Raw genomic sequence first — 16,841 nt, 5'->3', positions numbered from 1 at the left:
GAGTTCACCCTGTCTCACGTCACTCATGTCTCAAACTTGGGCTTCAGCTTTCCAACAGACAAGTTCAGTGTCTTTATCTGCTGAGCCATCACACTCACATTAACAATGGAAAAAGTAGAGGAGGTATAGAGGAGATAAAGTGAGGGAAACAAAAAAGAAAAACAAAGCAGTGACTTCCAACTTCTTACACTGCAGTAAGACCCATGATAAGGTTATATTAACTTTTTACTTATAACAAAGAGTGAATACAGTAAAACTGAATACTCCCAGTCACATATCTGCATTTTAGGTGCTTCTCAACCTGTTCATATTTATGTCCAGTTGCCAAGTGCTCTATGATCATGTAATCTCCATTTCCAACCTTTGCTAGTTTATCCAAAAAGTCAATGGAGAAACTAGTAGAGAAAGTTGCAAGCAGAGAGTACATTTGGATTTTAGAATCAAACCCTCTGCATGCTAAGATATTTTATTTCCCCTCCTTACCAGCATAGGAGGAATGGACCTCAAATCGGACAAAAATGCTAGTGAATGCCAGTAAAATTTTGACATTTGCTAGCAATTTCCTCTCCAGAGCCCTTCTGAGCCTTTTGGAGTGGAGGGGAAATGTCAGTGAATGATAGCGTTCTCAAAGCAGATGTTTAAGGGTTTTGCTTTCATTTCCAGTGAGGCAGGGAGAGAGGCTGAGCCTCCCAGATATATTAGAAGTTCCAGGCCCTTTCCCCATCTCACCATGTCCATGAGGCCTTGGCCCTCTCCCAGTGCTTTCCTTAATGATCCACAGGGTCATTTAATGACCACCACTGAGTGAGCCAGGTTTGTTGTCATTGAGCAAAGTGGTCATATAGTGTCTGATTTAATGACCATTGTGTTCAATGATCAAGATTATGGGTCATAAATGGAGAGTTATCTGTAATAGGGCAAATAATAACTGTTTTATAATGACCGGTGTGTATAAATAAAAATTTATTACTTCCAAATAAAGGAAGTGAACAATTAAACAATGCTTTCTTATAAAACCTTATTTTTCTCCTTGTCTCAAAATTTTACAGAAGCATGTGACAAATTATTCAAATGCAGATTAACCAATAAGGGTGCTTTATTGCCCTCAGTAAAACTCGGTAAAAAGGGTACTTTATTGCCCTCAGTTAGAATAAAATCTACTGCACTAATGAGAGGTTGAAATATTAATAAAAATCTTCCCTTTCCTTCCCATCAGTTTAAGACAAAGAAAGGATTGGGGAAGCCAGATTTATTTAACAATTGTGTGATTCATTTAGTGACCATGCAATTTGCTTAACAACCATAGTAAAAAATAGTTGTAAAATCATATCCTATCATTTTATGACTGCCCTTAATTTCAATAGAAATTCCGATCCCAGTTGTGGTTGTAAATCAAGGACTATCTGTGCTTTTAAGAGAGGAAAGATAGAAACCACTATAGCGGAAATCCCTTTAATATTAATTTCATGACCTTTTTTGACTACCATTGTGTGAAGAGCGAACTACTATATTGTATTTCATTCTAGTAGTTTTGCAGTAATAGGTCTGATATTTGACAGTTTACATAAAAATGTATTTTGCTGAATTGCGATAAGTTCTGTGGCTTTTATTGTGTAAGATATCAATGTAGTTCCAGTGAAACTTTGAATTTTAGTTTCTATTGTGTGTAATTCATATAATTCAATTATATGTAATTGTACTTAAGTTTTTCTTGTTCCTTTTCTGTTTCTGTCTCCCTCTTACCTTATCGCAATCATCTAATTTTAAAAGTCAGCCTGGTAATACTCTGGTCCTATAGATGAGAAAGATTATGATTATGTGATCTTGCATATATCGGTGAGAAGATCATACTTTTTAATCTGTCAAAGGTTTTTCGTTATAATTGGAAAATCCCTTTGAAAAAGTCCCTTTTTAATGCCCCCCCTTTTAAACTGTTTTAACTTTTTAAATTGAGTATGTTATTTTTTTCATATTTTTCTTGTCAGCATCAATAATAATAATAATCTGTCAATTGCAAAAGGCCACTTTACTGGGATTGGCAAACATAATTCGCTGCTACATCACACAGTCTTAGGTGCTTAGGAAGCGCCTAACTGGTGATGAAATACGAAAATCTCGTTTGCTGTGTTGTATTGACATAATAACAATAACAACAACAACAATAATAATAATAATAATTTATTAGATTTGTATGCCACCCCTCTCCGAAGACTCGGGGCAGCTCACATCAAGCATAAACACTTTATTTAAATATATATAAATGGCCTCTATATATATGTACTTGGCTTATAAATTCTTGGCCCATTTAAACCATAACAAAAGGGAATGCTCTTGTTTTTAAAAGTTCCACAGTGCTTCAATTCTGGTAGTTCATTTAATAACTCTTAAAAGTTAGATATTGCTGAAAAAAGTGATGTATGACCCAGTCCTCACACTTTATTATCATTGCATTGTTCATGGTCACATTATCAAAATTGAGGCACTTGACAACCGGCAGTTATTTACAATGATTGCAATGTCCCAGTGATTGCCATTTGCAATCTTCCCAGGGGTTTCCGAGAAGCAAAGTCAATGGGCAAGCTAAATTCATTAATGACTGCTTGACCACAGCAAAAAAAAAGGTCATAAAATCAGCCACGGCTCATACATCACTAAGCAACGGAAGTTCAAGACCCAATTGTGGTCGTACGTCAAGGACTACCTGTAAGAAAAGCCATTGTTGGTTGCTATTATTAAGAGACTTGGAAAAAGTGACTCACTATGGATTTAAGAGTGCCAGACAAACCAGAGTACATAGTTCTAGTAATTGGGTCCAAATCACTGAAAGCTTTATAGAGGATACTCAACGTGGAATTGAGTCTGGAAAATAATGGGTAACTAATGAAGCTGTGGGGGAGATGATGGCATTAAATAAAAGCTTTACTCACAATTCTTGCTACTTCATTTGGAGGGCATAGTGCCTTGATGGACTACTTCACAAACTGAGCATGGCAGTAATCTGGAAATTTACAGTTAGCAATGGATGTATTGTCTATATAAAGATTCTCTCCTTCGGGGAAGAATAGAACATCTGATTTATCAACTGGACTTACAGGAAGGCTTCTTTCAACCAGTGTAAAATTTGTATGGTTGCAAAACAGTCCAGGAATGAGTTGCTACAGTCTGATCTGCCCAGTTACCGAATCTATGTTTTTTCGGCCACTCCTCCTTTGCCTCTCTGTGTATGCCCCAGTTTCTGACTCAGTCAGATCTGAAACAGTAGTCTTTGCAGTTTTGTCTCTAACAAAACCATTCCTGGACATCGAGACTTCTGGATTCAAGTTTATTCCTTTCAATTTGGCCACTCCAATTTAATCATATCCAATTTAAAAAAATTAAAGGGACAATTCCAAGCAGACAAGCCCTTGGGAGTTTGTATATGACTCTCAAGGTAACATTCCTGGTCGCCGTAACGTCCACCCAGCATATTTCTGAATTGGGGGCCTTATCCATCAGAGCTGACCTCTGCATCTATCAAGAGAAGATAACTGTAAGACCTGATCCTTCCTTCATTCCCAAGGCCAACTTCCATTTCCACTGAGCCCAGGAGTTGGTTCTACTGAACTTTTGCACTCGGCCTTCTCATGGCTTTGACTGAAGATGGCATAAACTGGATGTATGGAGGGCTCTAAAAATTTATATCAAGCAGACAATGCCCACCAGGGGATGGGAGGCTTTCTTTGTCATTTTCCAAACCTCTTTGATGGATACTAAGGTGTCATCCTTGACTATTGGTCGCTGGATGAGAGCATGCATCACTGAAACGCATCTAGCCAGTTTATCCCGGCTCCCAGATGCATCACTGCACATGCCACAAGAAGTGCAGTTACCACCGCTGCATGGGCTACGCAGGCCTCATTCGATGATATCTGCAGAGTGGCCACTTGGGCCACCCCCTCCCCTTTCATTAGACATTACAAGTTTGATGTCTTTGCCTCGGTGGAGCTTTCCTGTGGGAAGAGAGTTGTGCAACAGGTCCACTTAACCTTGAGGACTCCAGTCCCAATGGCTACCCACCCTTAGGGATAGCAGGCTTTGGTATATCCATATGGTTATTTCACAACCATATAGGAGAAGGAGCTTTGGCTTACCTGAATGCCTATTCTCAGTTGGTTGCGGAATAGTCCAGCCTCGCCCTAGATAATGCTTGTGGGATCTGGAGCCACCTTATCTCTAACATTATGTGCAAGTCTCATTTTCAGCCATCACTTCATCAGAAACTGGGGCATGTGCAGAGAGGCAAGGAGCGGTGGCTGAAAAATATAACTAGGCAGATCAGACTATAGCAACCCATTCTTGGACTTTTCTGCAACCAATTGAGAATAGGCATTCAGGTAAGCCAACACCCCTTTTCAGTGGATTCAGAAATATATAAGTGATAGTTTTCTTGAGTTAGAATAGCAGTTTCTAAGCCTTGGAGAATATGAACTCATTTAGTCTAATTTTTCATCGTGAAAAATAAACTAACATTTTACAGCAAGTTTTTTGTTCGCTGCTCTTTTGAAAGGCTAAAAAAAATTGAACCAATCAATATTAGTTGTTACTTTTATCTTCCTCAACTACATCTCTTCATCACCACAACTTTTATGTGTTTTTACTCTCACATTTCAGCAACACCAGACTAAGGGCAGGATGCAAATGAAATAGATAAAATGGAAGAAATTAGAAGATGCTATGGATCAGATCAGACCATCTTAACATACATTAATTTTTAAACTGTTTTTTTGTCTGCAGTGTGAAATTTGTATGTGTAATATTTCTATCTTTGAAGATCCAGTTGATATGCCTTGTGGGCATGAATTTTGTAGAGCATGTTGGGAAGGGTAAGTACAAATTTAACTTTTTTATTAAAAACTATTTTGGATGGTCCACAGTCTAATTCTTATAATTATATTTTAAAAGAGTTTTGATATATAAATGCTACATTTCATCAGAAATAAGCAATCCTATTCATTCAGTGTTTCTCAAATAGTGGGGTGGGTCCCCCTGGGGGGGGGGGGAGCGATGCCAAGGAGGGCATATGACTCTGGGGAATGTGCTTCTTTTGCTGCAGGGAGTAGGGGGGGGTTGCATAGAACAATAGCACACAGCACAGAATAGGAGATATGAAGTGCATATAACAAACCCTTAAATGGCACCATGGAAAAATGTTTAACAGAGATGAAAAGAAAGGAGGAGAGAGAGGGAAATAATGAGACAAATGTAAGTCTCCCGAAAGCTAAGAAGAGGAAATATGGTGAAGCATATATAGCACTTGGCTTCACTGCGACTATGATGGGAGACAAGGAAAAACCAGTATGTTTACTGTGCCTAAAAATGTTGGCAACGGACAGCATGAAGCCAAATAAATTAAGGCGTCACTTAAACACATTACACCTCAATCACGCTGATAAGTCGCTTGAGTTTTTTTAACAAAAGTGTGCAGAATATTGCAATCATCCTGGCGGAGAATTGGGGGGGCGGGCGAAATGTTTACTTTTTCCTAGGGAGGGCGTAACAGAAAATAATTGAGAAACAATGATGTACATTAATGTAGAAAATTTGATTTTAGTATTTTCAGTGCTTCTTTCTTTCTTTCTTTCTTTTTTTCTTCCTCCCTCCCTCCCTCCCTCCCTTCCTTTTTTCTTTTGCAATCAGTAGCTTTTATTTGTTGGAAATTATCTTCCTCATTAGTGATGGTGCCTATCCCCCCCAGTCTCGCTGATCCCCATTTGGAAGGTGGCTTATTCTAAGGATAAAAAAAAAGATTAGATGCATCATAAAGCAAATGCAATAGTAAAAGAAAGGGAGATGGGAGATCAAATCAAAGTTTGTCCTTGTGGATGAGCCTTTAACCAATCCATAATCTTTCTCATAAGACCGAAACATTGAAAGTTTATTATGATAAAAACAACCCCATATTCATATTTCATATTCTTCATTTTGTCGACCACCTCCCATTTGGTTGAAAAAAATCCTTTGGAATTACTTGTTTAACTTAATTAATTAAATTGTTGAATTATCCTGATGGATAAACTATTATTGAAAGTTAATTTTGTTCTTTATTTTTGAGGGAGTTAATATTTGCTCTTTGATCTTCATATATATTCAATAGATTTTTGAATATGAAGATTCAAGAGGGTGAAGCTCACAATATTTTCTGCCCAGCATATGATTGCTTTCAGCTTGTTCCAGTGGAGATAATAGAAAGTGTGGTTTCCAAGGAGATGGATAAACGCTACCTACAGTTTGATATTAAGGTAAACTCTGAAATTCTGAGAATGTGTTTAACCATCTGGTTGAGTTTATTATTCTAAAGTGAAAAGAAATCTCTCAGAAAGGTGAACAAATAATTGCTGCTCTCCAGAACCATCAAAGTATTTGCTGCTGCGTTGGAAAATAATGTATATATAATTTAAAGCTATCTTTGGGTTTTGCATCCCATAAATCTTTGTCAAGCAATTTGTCTGACTACATTTATTTATTTGATTGATTGATTGATTGATTGATTGATTGACTGGCTGTTTGTATTTTTTCAGGCCTTTGTTGAAAATAATCCTTCTATTAAATGGTGCCCTACTCCAGCCTGTGAAAGAGCAGTCAGGCTAACAAGACAAGGATCTAATACAGCTGGTTCAGAAACACTTAGTTTCACATTATTAAGAGCCCCCGCTGTGGATTGTGGGAAAGGACATCTTTTCTGCTGGTAATGCTTGTTTATTTTTGACTTTACCTTCCAATACTTAAGTATACTTAAACCTTCCAATATGTAGCAGCCATAGTAAACCCTGTTTCATTTACATTGCTTCACACTAGTCCTTTGCACATTGGAGCAACCACCCCAAGCTTCACTATGCTGGGCCTGTCTGCACTTTCTTATACTCTGCAGCACCCTCCCCAAACCCTACCTTGTTTGTGTTCTGCGACATTGGACTCTTGTGTACTCTTCTGCACCCAGTAGCCAATTACCTGCTCATCAGCCTGTCTGTGAACTTCCTGGCTCTCCCACTGACGTCTTGTTGGAAGCCACTTAATCATCCATGATCCTCACCTAATAATGGCAGCTGGGATTGCTGGGGTATAGTGACTAATTAAATGCTGTCACATGATGACAACTTTAAGGCCACACCAAATGACAATGAAAATTCTGGCCTAAGTTGTCATTGTTAGCTGAGGACTACCTGCATGCCCACATATTACCAACCTCTGATATAAGGAATATATATTACTGTAAATTGATACTGAAAACTACAATATTGACAATTAACATTATTGTTACATCTAAACATATACGCTTTTAATATCTTAAACACTAGTTATTCCAAGCCATGGTCACATTTCTCTGTTAATCAGACATCTGTTATACTTTTATAATGCATTAAAAATTTCCTAAATAGATCTGTGAGGAATAAGGTAGAGGGGGAAAATATTCCTGCTATGTTTATGATGTCATTAAAAAGTCAGTTTTTTACAATTATTCTTGAAAATTCTGTAGTATCTTGTCTTTCTATACATACTGAGATCATATGCACTAAAGATTAATTCCTTGTGTGTCCAATCTCACTTGGCCAATAAATAATTCTGTTCTATTCTGTTCCATTCTATTCTATTCTATTCTATTCTATTCTGTGTTTCATTTGTTTTAATGTGCAGTTTAGTTTCCCCCCTATTCTAACTCTGGGTTCATTTTAGGGAGTGTTTAGGTGAAGCCCATGAACCTTGTGATTGTGAAACTTGGAAAAACTGGCTGCAGAAAATAACAGAAATGAAACCTGAAGAGCGTAAGAATATCCATTGTATCTCTTTTGTTTATTTTATAGAAACTATGCAATGTGTTAAAAGACTTGTGCAGGCTATAGGGCCCACTAGTGCCTGGGAACCTACTGTGGATGAGACTGTGGCCTGTACTGCTTCGTCCCATCCCACCATGCTTGGGTAACCTCTGCCATTTGCAGGGGTGTGCAGTGTTAATGAATTACTCCACTTACCTTTATGTTGTTTTTTTCTTGTAGCTGCTGACAAGCAAACCCAGCTGACATGAGGCCCAACTTTGTTACAGAAGCCGCTTCATATCATTCTGCAAGGAGCATTCTCGCAAATGTTTAGAAGGCAACTTTTTCCAATCATGCAATTTAAAAAAGGAGCCTTCAAAATTATTTCTTTTGTTAGCTTTCTAACCTACAAAGTGCTAGAAAGCTAGCAAAAGTGATTGCTCAGAAAATCCTCTTTCTAGTGTCACAAGAGCTAATACCATTCTCACAAACATTTAGAACACTCTTCTCCAAATCTTGTAAACTTGCAAATCATGTCAGACTAATCTCATTGATTTCTTTGACTATGTCACAAAGGTGTTGGATGAAGGTGGTGCCGTGGATATTGCCTTCCTGGACTTCAGCAAAGCCTTTGATACGGTTCCACATAAAGAGCTGATAGATAAATTAGTGAAGATTGGACTTAATCCCTGGATAGTTCAATGGATTTGCAGCTGGCTGAAGCGTAGACATCAGAGAGTTATTGTTAACGGCGAGTATTCTGAGCAGAGTCAGGTTACAAGCGGTGTGCCACAAGGGTCTGTTCTGGGTCCTATTCTTTTTAATATGTTTGTGAGTGACATAGGGGAAGGTTTGGTAGAGAAGGTTTGCCTATTTGCCGATGACTCTAAAGTGTGCAATAGGGTTGATATTCCTGGAGGCGTCTGTAATATGGTAAATGATTTAGCTTTACTAGATAAATGGTCAAAGCAATGGAAACTGCAGTTTAATGTTTCCAAATGTAAAATAATGCACTTGGGGAAAAGGAATCCTCAATCTGAGTATTGTATCGGCAGTTCTGTGTTAGCAAATACTTCAGAAGAAAAGGATTTAGGGGTAGTGATTTCTGGGTGAACAGTGCAGTCAGGCGGTAGGGAAAGCAACTAGGATGCTTGGCTGCATAGCTAGAGGTATAACAAGCAGGAAGAGGGAGATTATGATCCCGCTACAGTGATCCCTCGATTTTCGCGGTCTCGATTTTCGCGAAACGCTATACCACGGTTTTTCACAAAATAATAACGTATCAGGAAAGACTTAATGAACTCAATCTGTATAGTCTGGAGGACAGAAGGAAAAGGGGGGACATGATCGAAACATTTAAATATATTAAAGGGTTAAATAAGGTCCAGGAGGGAAGTGTTTTTAATAGGAAAGTGAACACAAGAACAAGGGGACACAATCTGAAGTTAGCTGGTGGAAAGATCAAAAGCAACATGAGAAAATATTATTTTACTGAAAGAGTAGTAGATCCTTGGAACAAACTTCCAGCAGACGTGGTAGATAAATCCACAGTAACTGAATTTAAACATGCCTTGGATAAACACATATCCATCTTAATATAAAATACAGAAAATAGTATAAGGGCAGACTAGATGGACCAGGAGGTCTTTTTCTGCCGTCAGACTTCTATGTTTCTATGAATCTTCCAAAGTATCATGAGTATGGTATACACTTGCAGTATGACACATGGCAGCCTCTGTAGGAAGGCCATGCCTTGTATCGGCTAGACACAACTGCCAGTAGCAGCAAATAAATGCAAGGGTATGTAGAGCAATTTAGTTCTACTGCTGGGCCTTGTAACTTGCAGAGGTCTTTTGGATGTGGTAGGTAAGGAACAGGCTTGGGCTTCCTGTGTCATAGCAGCTTTGTGCTTGCTGGTGCACTGGATAGACAGCTGAGACAGTGGAAGTGATAGGTGGGAGAAGTGGGGGAGAGTTGCAGAACCCCTGCAGTCAGTGTCACATGAATACAATAATCTCAAATGGTTTTCAAGTTCAGTTAAATTCTCTATCAGATTTATCTTTAAAGTACAAAAATTTTCTGAACATTGAGGGATATCCCACAAGTGGAGGGTTTTTTTAATGTTAGGTTACAAACTTTTAAAAATAGGAAGCGCAGTGAGCTTTTGGTTTTAAGAAAATATTACATGAACGTTATATGCACCTAATATTTTTGTTTCCCTCTTCAAAGTTGTGGGAGTTAGTGACGCTTATGAAGATGCTGCTAACTGCTTATGGTTACTCACAAACTCCAAACCATGTGCCAACTGTAAATCTCCCATTCAGAAAAATGAAGGATGCAACCACATGCAGTGTGCAAAGGTGAACAAATATTGACTAGGGTTATGTCACTCCTAGACCCAGTCTGGAGGACAGAAGGAAAAGGGGGGACATGATCGAAACATTTAAATATGTTAAAGGGTTAAATAAGGTTCAGGAGGGAAGTGTTTTTAATAGGAAAGTGAACACAAGAACAAGGGGACACAATCTGAAGTTAGTTGGGGGAAAGATCAAAAGCAACCTGAGAAAATATTATTTTTCTGAAAGAGTAGTAGATCCTTGGAACAAACTTCCAGCAGACGTGGTAGATAAATCCACAGTAACTGAATTTAAACATGCCTTGGATAAACATATATCCATCCTAAGATAAAATACAGAAAATAGTATAAGGGCAGACTAGATGGACCATGAGGTCTTTTTCTGCCGTCAGACTTCTATGTTTCTATGTTTCTATGTCTAAAGAAAAATCAAAAGAACCAGAAGATATATTTAGTATTTTCAGAAAGATAGGCACAGTTAGACCAAGCCATATTTTAAGGTAGTATGCTGTTATAAAAGACAACATTATTTCATATGATTCTTAATTAATAATCATTTATCAGTGTGAGACTTTGCGAAATAATTGATAAAGACATGTTACTGAAGATGCCAACCCAAATATAATTACATTTGTAGTGTAGTATATATATCAGAATATTGTATGTATATCTTTTCCTTTCTTAGTGCAAATATGATTTCTGTTGGATATGCCTTGAAGAATGGAAAAAACATAGTTCTTCTACTGGAGGATATTATAGATGTACTCGCTATGAAGTAATTCAACACATAGAAGAACAATCTAAAGAAATGACAGCAGAGGTAAGAAAATGATTTATTTTCAGGAATAGATCATTATTAACATCATTATATGCTATTCTCTTGTTTTGAATGTAATGGCTGATTCCATACATTGTGCTAAGCTGTGATTCTTTAACTCATAGCTAGACACTAAACATTAGGTAAAAGTAACATGTTCAGTTGAACTAGGATGATTTAACCTTAAAAAGTATTTTTGTTAGTTAATCCATCCGTTTCCAAAATATATTAATATTAGCCTCCTAAGCATTCTTCATCTATGTCTTCTATGCATATCAGAAATTTAAGTAAAGGTCAAACTCAGCAGTAATTGAAAGTCAGCCAAATTTTCTATCAGTATCCAAAATTAAAGGTATAGAAAATAGATGTGAAATGTAAGATTAAAGCCTGAGAGAACTGTTTTTGAAAATCTGTTTCAAATGTAAGTGAGAATATCATTTACTAACAACAAATTTTGTTTTACTGTTCATAATAGTAGCTGCATTACTTTGACTGAAAAAACAAAACCCTTAATAGTTCAGTTCATTAACTGCAATATGGGAGTGTCGATTAATGTTTTGAGTTTGTTAAAATGTCCTGCCATCTATATTATATTGAAAGTAACAATATAGAAAAAGTTGGAGGAGCTTCAGTTTTAAAACACCTGGCCCACTATATTGAACTACAAAAGAAAAAAGAGAATTCGAATTTTCATAGCAAGTGTCTCTTGTAAACTATTCAGCCAGAATCTCTAGTTAGTAAGTAGATGGAGCTTAACCTGATCTTTTAGAATACCACTTTTATAATTAAAGAAAGCATTATGGAACAGCTATTCCCTCTCATCTTAAATGGAGTGAGCATTATATCCAAACAGAATCAACACATTTTTGGCCTGTCTAGATATTTTAAACCCAAAATCGAATTTAATATAACACTTCCAATATGCAGTGAGTTTCTTTGATTTAAAATTGATTAACTATTCTATTTTGTCTGTTGAATTCAATTACTAATTTATTTGTTCAATATTCATTACCATGTGTGAGTATATTTCTATCTATTGTACACAATTTAAGAACTGTAGAATATTTGGTCTTGCTTATGAGTAAAATTAAAAAACCACTTTTTTCTTCCCTTTTTAAACATTTTTTTCAGGCTGAAAAGAAACACAAAAGATTTCAAGAACTTGACAGATTTATGCATTATTATACAAGATTTAAGAACCATGAACTCAGCTATCAAGTATGATTACAAATAGTTATATTAAATCAGTTTCCATCTTCATTTATTCAAAATACAAAGTTTTCATTATTGTCTTCATTTTCTTTCTTTTAGTTGGAACAGCGCCTTCTCAAAACAGCCAAAGAAAAGATGGAGCAGCTGAGTAGAGCCCTTGGCGGATGTAAGTGTCTTTGTTTTTTCCGCATTATGGTGGAGGACTCAGAATAATATCCATGTATTAATTTAATTATTTTTGCTAACTACGTTTGAGTAATGATCTGATACATTATATTAAATATAGCAGAACATTTTAGACCTGTTTAAAAACATGCCATATTCTCTGCAAAAAAATTATAACGACTAAATCTCATTCTAAATCTCTCTTTGATATACCGTACAATATACTAGCGTCAAACGGATGCATTTCCTGCATTTCTCTTTGAATTGATGCTTCAGTCTGAACAGAACCCAAAGTATTTTTGCCCAGCTAAATACTCCCTTTTTATATTTAAGGAAGCATTGTTCTCTAGATACATCTGTCCTTTTTAAGATAAGGTAAAGAATTGTCTTTTGTGTCCATCACAACTGTACATTATGCATGGATATGAGGAAAGGCATTTTTAGTTGCAGTGCTGTTGTTTCCTTCTCAGTCCCAAGAGAAATTTTGGATATTTACCAAAGATTTTGATGTGAACAGCAACAGGTTAGAACTTACTCTGTTTTTGTATCGGTGGTTTATGGCTTTATATAGTAATCGTTAATATTCTTCCAGCTTTGAATTCAAATTTGTATGGTTTGGGGGTATTTTTAACACATTCCTGTATCTATTTTCATGTCTAAAAAATTTGCTATTGTTTCTGTGATTTTATTTTTATCAACATGAAATCTTAATAGCAAGTTATTAAAAAAGAGTAATAGTATGTAGGTTGAAGTATTAATTGAAAATAATCAGAATTATATATCTATAAGAAGTTACTTTTCAGTCACAAAACCAATGTATGTTTATATCTTGAAATATCTGCTTTGGATGGCTATCATAATCAAATTTTACTGACTGCAGAAAAATGAATACAGTTAGTAAAAAAAGTTACTTGCAAGTATTTTTTTTATTTGAAGTCAAGAATGAGAAACCATTCTAACCATTTTATACAATATTAATAGTTTTTGTTTAATTCAGATGAGACCTTATTGCTTGCTGGAGTAGCTTTTTTCAAGAACCAGAAAAATAAAAATTTACTTGCAATACCTGAACTTATTTGCAGCAGAAGGAAGTTGTCCTGATACTACATTCATTGAAGATGCAGTACAAGAACTCCTCAAAACTCGGAGGATTCTGAAGTGTTCTTATCCTTATGGATTCTTTCTAGAACCAAAAAGCACAAAGAAAGAAATATTTGAACTGATGCAGGTAAATATATTATCCTGTGGTGGCCTTTGTTCTCCAATTCTTCTTTATCAAGATTCAGAGAAACAGATTCTGTGCCTGCCTAGCCAATTCAGAAAATAGCAATTCCTATCTTGTTGTTTTTGCAAGTGTGCTACACCAACATATTACATATAGGTGACATACATCTGAATATGTTCTGTTAAGTAGGCATTTAAGTAGAACTCCAAAGAGAATCTTCACTACACTTCTGATTGCCATAACAATGCCCTTATATGTTATTCCCCTTTCAACATCTTTACATCAAGTTGTAGGTATGGCCAACAATTCTAGCCCTGCATTATCTTTTGAATACTTTTTAGAAAATAATGGGAAAATTGGAGGCAGGGTGTTGTTGAATCTAAGGGCATGCTGCAAAATTACATCTACTCAAACAAGTACTTTACTATGCAGCCATGACTGAATAAATCATTCCATACAGCTTAAAGCATTACTTTGAGCCCTCTCCTACTACACCATCTTTACAAAAAGTATTCTGAACTATTCACGGCTCTCAGCTACCAATTATGACTTCTCTCAATTATTCTATCATCTCATAATGAAAGATCATATAGCAAGACAATGCTTCAGTGATGCTTGGATTTGCGTTACTAATCTTAAATAGTTGCTTGATAGGAAGACTCTGAACTGAGACCCTTGGATTGGCCAGGCATTCTGAACCCCACTCCACACTTCTCAAGCCATAATTCAATAAACTAGTCATGCCTTGCAAACACATTTATTTTATTTATAGCCAGTGTTTTGATTATTTGTACTGCAATGATTTATTTGTCAGTTGCATGGGGGGGAGAAGATTAACTGTAACACATTTGGCATTATGGAAATATAATAATGATAATTAAAAAAAACATCTTTAACAATGGAAAAAAACTTTGCTTGTCCAAGGCACTATATAAAGACTTCCTTGAACCCAACTTTACTATATGTTTTACTCTTATTTTTATCAAGATGATACAGTTGTTAAGAAATTAGATTAGGACAGTGATGACCAATCTTTCGGGCTCAATGTATTAAAAATTCAGACTTGACCAAACTAGTGTGCTATACCCACCTCTCTGAACAATACAGAAGCAATTATCTTCCCAATCTCCAATCTAAGCAACCCTGAACAGTATCACTCGGAAGTAGGGCCAAAGCTGAGCCTGAAGTAAACACCCATAATTTAATTTCAGCCCCAGGTCCCCAAATGCTACACCAGAAGACTGCCATTTACTGTTCCCAAAGTGAATCAGCCTTAGGAATGGTGGGATAACCCAACACTTCCCAGGATTTGCCATCAGCTGCTTACCTTCAGCTGATGTTCTTTGTGACCAACTCCTGCGGCCTATTCAAGGCTTCTCTGGGTCACATGAGCTCTTTGATCTTGATGTGGCTTTGAAGAATGATGTTCTGTGCCCTATGCTGCTTCTGAACCAAAATCATTCTTACACAATTTTTGGAGGTTCAATTCTGGTATGATTTCCATGGGCTCTGGAGCATTCAAGAGCATTCTTGTGCAATCTGCAAAAACTACAAGAACAGGGACATTTTTGAGAATGTAGTTGTTGGATGTTGGCGAATGCTAGCATGTCACACAAAACATAGTGACGTGTCACAATATTTGCCTAGGTCGTAGGAGTTTTATGTTCAGATCTTACTTCACCCATAGAACCTCTCTAAATAAGCTTGAATCAGCCCCATTCTTATAGATTTAGTTTTCTAAGATGACTTAACAACCTAGATAAATATGAATCTAACATGAAATCCAGATATGTACATTCACAAATATGCAAACAATAATTATAGTTTAGTTAGCAGCTTTTTTCAGCTGATATAATTTTATGGTTTTAATAGATTGAACCAATTATTTTACTGAATTCTTCCCCAAATTATTTTTTCTACGTTGCATTAATAAATTAGAATCCACATTAAATTTATATTATTCTTATAAGTCATTGAAGTGCACTTTTTTTAAAAAAATAAATGGCTCTTAAAATATTAATTTAAAAGGGATTACATTTATTAGACTTTTGGGGTTTTGTTGCCAATCTAAAACTCAAAACATTTCCTATTTTTATTGATATAGTAAGAAGTGCATCATTGCTTATGTCGTAATGCTTCTTGCTTGGATTATATAGGGATTGGATAATATAGGGATTGGCTGCTTGATGTTTCCAGGGTTTCAGGTGAACCTCTAGCTAAGATTTTGTGCAGTTCAGGGAACCCCCAAATTCCACTTCTGGCTGCACTTCTGGCTGGCCCTGGCCCTCCCAGGAGTCTTCATACAGCCTGTTTTGGATGCAGGTAAGTGCAGGGCACGCACTGGGGTTTGGGGAGGACAATAAATTCCAATTACTGGAACCATAATTAGTTTTAGCCAATCCCTAACCATTATAATAGGGAATTCATATATGGAATTTATCTTCATTATTGATTATATGGCTGGCACATATATTTTCACCTTGTAAAGTGTTGGTTACAGGAATTATTTTCTGTTGTAGACAGACCTTGAAATGGTTACAGAAGATCTTGCTCAGAAAGTGAACAGACCTTACCTTCGTACTCCCCGCCATAAAATCATCCGGGCAGCTTGCCTTGTTCAACAGAAAAGGCAAGAGTTCTTAGCCTCTGTAGCTCGTGGAGTTGCTCCTGCTGATTCTCCAGAAGCTCCAAGGCGCAGGTAAACCCATAAAATAGAGATTTGCACCCCCAAAGAAGTACAATTTGTAAGTACCAAGTATGGTAAGCCTGTTTTACAGCCGTGTTTGATCAGAGTAAGGTATAGTAAACTGATGATGTCCAGTTGTTTTGGACTGCAACTCCTTCCATTCTCTTAACATTGCCAATACTAGCTGAGTTGATGTAAGTTGAAGTTCAAAACATCTGGAAAACATCAGGCTGCCTATCCATGACTAAGAAAACCAGAGCAAATAGTTCCCACAGGTTTGCCTTGAATAATTCATTTTTAAAAATTTATGAACTTGGTTTAATCATTCATTGCTTAATTATTTTAAGTCATGGGGTGCATTGGTGCTTGTGACTAAAATTAAAATAAGGAGAAGAGTTATGCATGTTCCATTTTGTTAGAGGCGAGAGTACAAAATTGTTCCTTAGAAACTTTGAAATAAAATGTTGATATCTCAAAGAGTGCTAAAAACCTGGTTTTGTCATTGAGCCTAGGGCCCTGTTAGCAAGGGTGAACTTGTGTCATGGCTTTTTTGAATGTCTGTAAGCCTTTTCAGATACTATTTTTATATC

General features: G+C 36.5%; 1 protein-coding gene across 6 annotated transcripts in view; it reads left to right on the top strand.

Moving 5' to 3' along the window:
* The window catches only part of ANKIB1 (ankyrin repeat and IBR domain containing 1), a 56,491-nt gene that overhangs the window by 26,495 nt on the left and 13,155 nt on the right, over window positions 1-16,841 (top strand). For all 6 annotated transcript variants that reach the window (XM_070728151.1, XM_070728154.1, XM_070728152.1 and 3 more), the window contains exons 7-16: window positions 4,774-4,862; window positions 6,134-6,278; window positions 6,558-6,724; window positions 7,711-7,799; window positions 10,020-10,150; window positions 10,832-10,966; window positions 12,095-12,181; window positions 12,275-12,341; window positions 13,423-13,568; window positions 16,085-16,263. In XM_070728151.1, the coding sequence (XP_070584252.1) occupies window positions 4,774-4,862; window positions 6,134-6,278; window positions 6,558-6,724; window positions 7,711-7,799; window positions 10,020-10,150; window positions 10,832-10,966; window positions 12,095-12,181; window positions 12,275-12,341; window positions 13,423-13,568; window positions 16,085-16,263 (1,235 nt within the window). The remainder of the gene's footprint in view (window positions 1-4,773; window positions 4,863-6,133; window positions 6,279-6,557; window positions 6,725-7,710; window positions 7,800-10,019; window positions 10,151-10,831; window positions 10,967-12,094; window positions 12,182-12,274; window positions 12,342-13,422; window positions 13,569-16,084; window positions 16,264-16,841) is intronic.

Source organism: Erythrolamprus reginae, chromosome Z (assembly GCF_031021105.1).
Source record: "Erythrolamprus reginae isolate rEryReg1 chromosome Z, rEryReg1.hap1, whole genome shotgun sequence".
NCBI classification, from domain to species: Eukaryota; Metazoa; Chordata; class Lepidosauria; order Squamata; family Dipsadidae; genus Erythrolamprus; species Erythrolamprus reginae.
Note: the sequence above shows the minus strand (reverse complement) of the source record. Positions and strands in the feature narration are given on the sequence as shown.